The 3,773-nt window shown below is 62.4% G+C and overlaps 1 protein-coding gene across 1 annotated transcript; it reads right to left on the bottom strand.

Annotated features, from left to right (window-relative positions):
• Positions 1-14: 14 nt before the first annotated feature.
• Positions 15-3,729, bottom strand: LOC113214804 (Ig-like and fibronectin type-III domain-containing protein 2; the record flags this gene model as incomplete). The annotated part of the gene is given in 11 exon segments (XM_052276842.1): positions 15-165; positions 248-379; positions 507-685; positions 763-1,009; positions 1,092-1,411; positions 1,494-1,629; positions 1,724-2,060; positions 2,262-2,428; positions 2,521-2,721; positions 3,068-3,215; positions 3,290-3,729. Coding segments are annotated over 11 exon segments (2,458 nt in total), but the record flags the coding sequence as incomplete, so codon positions are not given.
• Positions 3,730-3,773: the final 44 nt, after the last annotated feature.

The following is a 3,773-nucleotide window of genomic DNA, read 5'->3' as shown; positions in this document are numbered from 1 at the left end:
GGGGGGTACCGTACCAGCAGCGCATTTCATCAGCTTGTCGAACTCGTTGACGCAGGCAGGCTTCTCGATGATGGCATCGATGTCGAGGTAGAAGGAACACGCGTCCATACACGACGAGGACACGTTCTGCTCCATGCAGCACTGCGTCACGTTGTTGGTCGCCGCCTGACAGAGCACAGAGGGTGAAAGTGAGCGGTCGTCGTGCGCGAGGCGAGGGCCCTTTAATTTCGCCATCCCTTTCACTTACCACATTTCGAATCCGCACGGACACGGGCTGCGTGGACTGGCCGAAGGCGTTCTCCGCGTGACAGAAGTAGTCGCCCTCGTCGGTATCCTTGATCTTGTTGATGGTCAGTTTCATAGTCCACTTGCTCTCCTCCTGCGGTCACAAGGCAACATGTTTGAGTGGCGCTGGCGCTACCTCCCCTCCCCCGCTCTGTTTAGCTATGCAGCTAAATAAGCTTCATAGCTAATTATTTTTAGCATTTTTTTCCCCGTGCACTTACGTCTCGGACTCTGTTGACGGCGATGTTGTACTGGCCGCCCTGTATGACCGGGGCCCAGCCGGACTTGTCCTTCCAGAACAGCATCTTGGGCTCGGGCTGCGCCTCCACGGTGCACTCCAGGTCAACCGTGTCGCCGAGGACGGCCATGGTGATGCCGGCGGCGGTGATGGTCGGGCCGTCTGCGGGGGAAAGAACAACCGCACCGTGAGGCACGACATGGGCGAATAATAGCGCACGCACACTCGGCAACACTCACGGCTGATGACGATGCGCTTGGAGGCCTGCATGGGCGTGCCGTAGCCGTTGTCCGCGTAGCACGAGATCTCGTTCATGTCGCGCGTCACGTTGCTGATGACGGTCACCATGTGCCTCGTGGTCTTCTGGCGCACCAGCCGCCCGCTCAGGTAGAGCGAGATGGTGGGCGTGGGCGTGCCCATGGCGATGCACAGCACCGTCATGCTGCTGCCCTCGATCACCAGGTTCATCGGGTGCACCGTGGGTGGCTGTGGGCGGGAGGGCAAGGGTCAAGGGTCAGTGGACTGGAGCGAGGTGACGGAGTCAGGCGCGCTCGCTTCGAACACTCACCTCCACGTGCGGTGGCAGGGCGGGTTCGGTCCAGGCCAACAGCGTCTCGGACGGGAGGCTCTCGCCCGCCTGGGAGACGGCCGACACGAACATGATGTACTTGGTGTTGGGCGTGAGCTGCTCCAGGACGTGCGACGTGACCGTGGTCTCCACCACCATGAACTGGGGGTCGTCGGCCGCCTTGTGGTGCAGGCGGTAGGTGAGCTTCTCGGACGGGTGGCTGACCTCCGGGGGCTGCCAGGACACGGCCACCCAGGTGGCGGAGTGGCCCGACACCACCACGGAGTGCGGCGGCGACGTCACGCCCTTCACGGTCGTGTCTGGGCAGGGCCAAAGGCGGCAGTGAGCGGGCGGGACCAGGGCCGACGGTACGAGGTGGGTGCGCCGCGCACCGATACTCACCTGCCTTGGAGATCTTCACCAAGATGACCGCGGAGGGCAGGGAAGTGCCGTGCTGGTTCTTGGCGACCACGAAGATGTTGTAGTGCGCGTCCTTGTCCAGGCCCGTCAGCGTGATGCTCGTGTCCGTCGTATTTTTCTGTCGATGCGTATTTTAGCCGTTAACATGCTGCTGAACGCCCGACGCGTGGTCGCTCACACTGGCAGCCGGTGCTGTACCGGTTACTACTCACCCTGGTGAGAGGTGTGGTGGGCGTGGGCGAGGTGGCGTTGTCCACCTTGGAGAAGTGCACGATGTACTCGCTGGCGTTGTTGGACTCGACGGGGGCGTCCCACGACAGCGTGACGGAGCCGTCTGTCACGTCCCGCGCCTGCAGGCTGCCCACGGGGCCCGGCAGCAGCCCCGTGCCCTCCTCGAAGCACTGCACGATGTTGCCGATGAAGGGGATGCAGCGCGTGGCCGTGGCGAGGAGCGAGTCCGCCACGACGCCCGAGCACAGCGGCATGCACTCCGGGGGCACGCCGCGCCGCCCGCAGCACGGCCCGTGGTTGCGGCCGCCCGCGCCGCACCTGTGGCAGCAGAGAGACGAGCTGGGTGAGCGACGTGCGAGCGACAAGCGAGGGACACGCGAGCACCCAAGGGGCACTTCACTAAGTTCAAGCGTACACCAAGTTTTTCTAGATTGTTTTAATTTTTGCTGTTTTATTTTCTTCGTTTTTCTACTGATATCTGAAAGTGAAGCACCCCTCGCGAGCACACCAGCAACTTACCGGAGCAGCTTGCTAAACTCAGAGGCGCACACGCCGCCGAGGGCCTGGATGTCGTTCATGGAGGCGTCGTAGCTGCAGAGGGGCAGGCAGGCGGGGCTGAGGTCGGCGCTCACGCAGCAGGCCGTCAGGTTGTACACGGACGCGTCCTCGATCTGCGACTCCTCGAGCTGCACCAAGAGGGGCGTGTTTGGTTCAGGATGAGCGGCCTCGTGGACGTGCGTGTGGGCACGCCGTGACGACGGGTCGTTGGGAACCTCACCTGGCTCTTGGTGTTGAAGAGGACCCGGATTGACGGCTCGCCGGGTCCGTGGGCGTTGAGGGCCTCCAGGAACACCTCGTAGCGGGAATCCGACTGGAGACCCTCCAGGATGAAGGGCCCGTGCGTCGCCGTCTTCACGAAATAGTCTTGGGGGCCGTCGTCGGAGTCAAGTTGGCGGTAGTTGATGTAGTACTTCTTCACCTGTTAATCCAATTGCAAGTTCTGTAATTTGGGAAGGGGAGGGTTGCGCCGGCCAGGGCGGGGGAAACACATTCCTCAGTAGCAGTACACAGGGTACAGGGGCCCGATCCCCTCTCCGAATCGGGTTTATCGCCAGAAGGTATAATTCAATTTGACTCCGTTACCCTCCTCTCTACCCCGGCTCCCGCCCCGGTCCCATCGACTCCCCGGGAGGCGAAGTAGTCTCCACTACCACTGCATCGACTGCTTTGGGGTTAGTTAATTCACCCCGCCCTACTCGCTCATAGATTAACCCTTTCCCTCCCCTCCTCACCCCCCTCCCCGTCCCGCCCAACCCCCAACCCACCGTTTCTCCAAGCGTCTTGGGCTGGTCCCAGTGAACGATGGCGAAGTTGGTGTCCTCGTTTGTGACGTACACGCCCGTGGGCGCGCCGGGGAGCACGCCGTAGCCCTGCATGAGGCAGCTCGAGTACGAGTCCATGTACTGCACGCACCTGTCAGAGCCCGGACGCGTTAGTACCAGGGACGACCACACAACGGGGCAATATAACAACCACCGGCCGCTTACTTGAAGTACGTGAAGTCGATCTGCGTCACGTTGCCGGAGCACAGCTCCTGGCAGAGGTCGGGCAGGCCGCGCGCCTTGCAGCAGTTGGTGTGGTCCATGCCGTTGGCCAGGCAGCTGAAGGCGGACGCGGCCCAGGGCGCGCAGATCATGAGGTCGGGCACCTGCACCGTGGTGTGGCGGGCGGGGTCGCACAGCTTGTCCACGCAGCCGCCGCGCGAGATGTTCTTGGCCACGCAGCAGCTCTTGATGTCGGGGATCTTGGGCGAGCGAGCGATGGACGTGGGCTTGGGCGCGGACCGCGGCGACAGGGTGAGCGAGCGGATGGCGTCCGAGGGGAGCGAGGAGCCGTGCTTGTTGTACGCGGTCACCGTCACCTCGTACATCGTGAAGGGCGCAAGGTCCTTGACCTCCGCGGACAGGTCACTGGCGGGAACCTGCCGAAAAAAAATATAAGGCAGTGGGTAAAAATTTTAACTTTCCAAAA

Source organism: Frankliniella occidentalis, unplaced genomic scaffold (assembly GCF_000697945.3).
Source record: "Frankliniella occidentalis isolate FOCC.00 unplaced genomic scaffold, Focc_3.1 Scaffold4682, whole genome shotgun sequence".
Lineage (NCBI taxonomy): Eukaryota > Metazoa > Arthropoda > Insecta > Thysanoptera > Thripidae > Frankliniella > Frankliniella occidentalis.
Note: the sequence above shows the minus strand (reverse complement) of the source record. Positions and strands in the feature narration are given on the sequence as shown.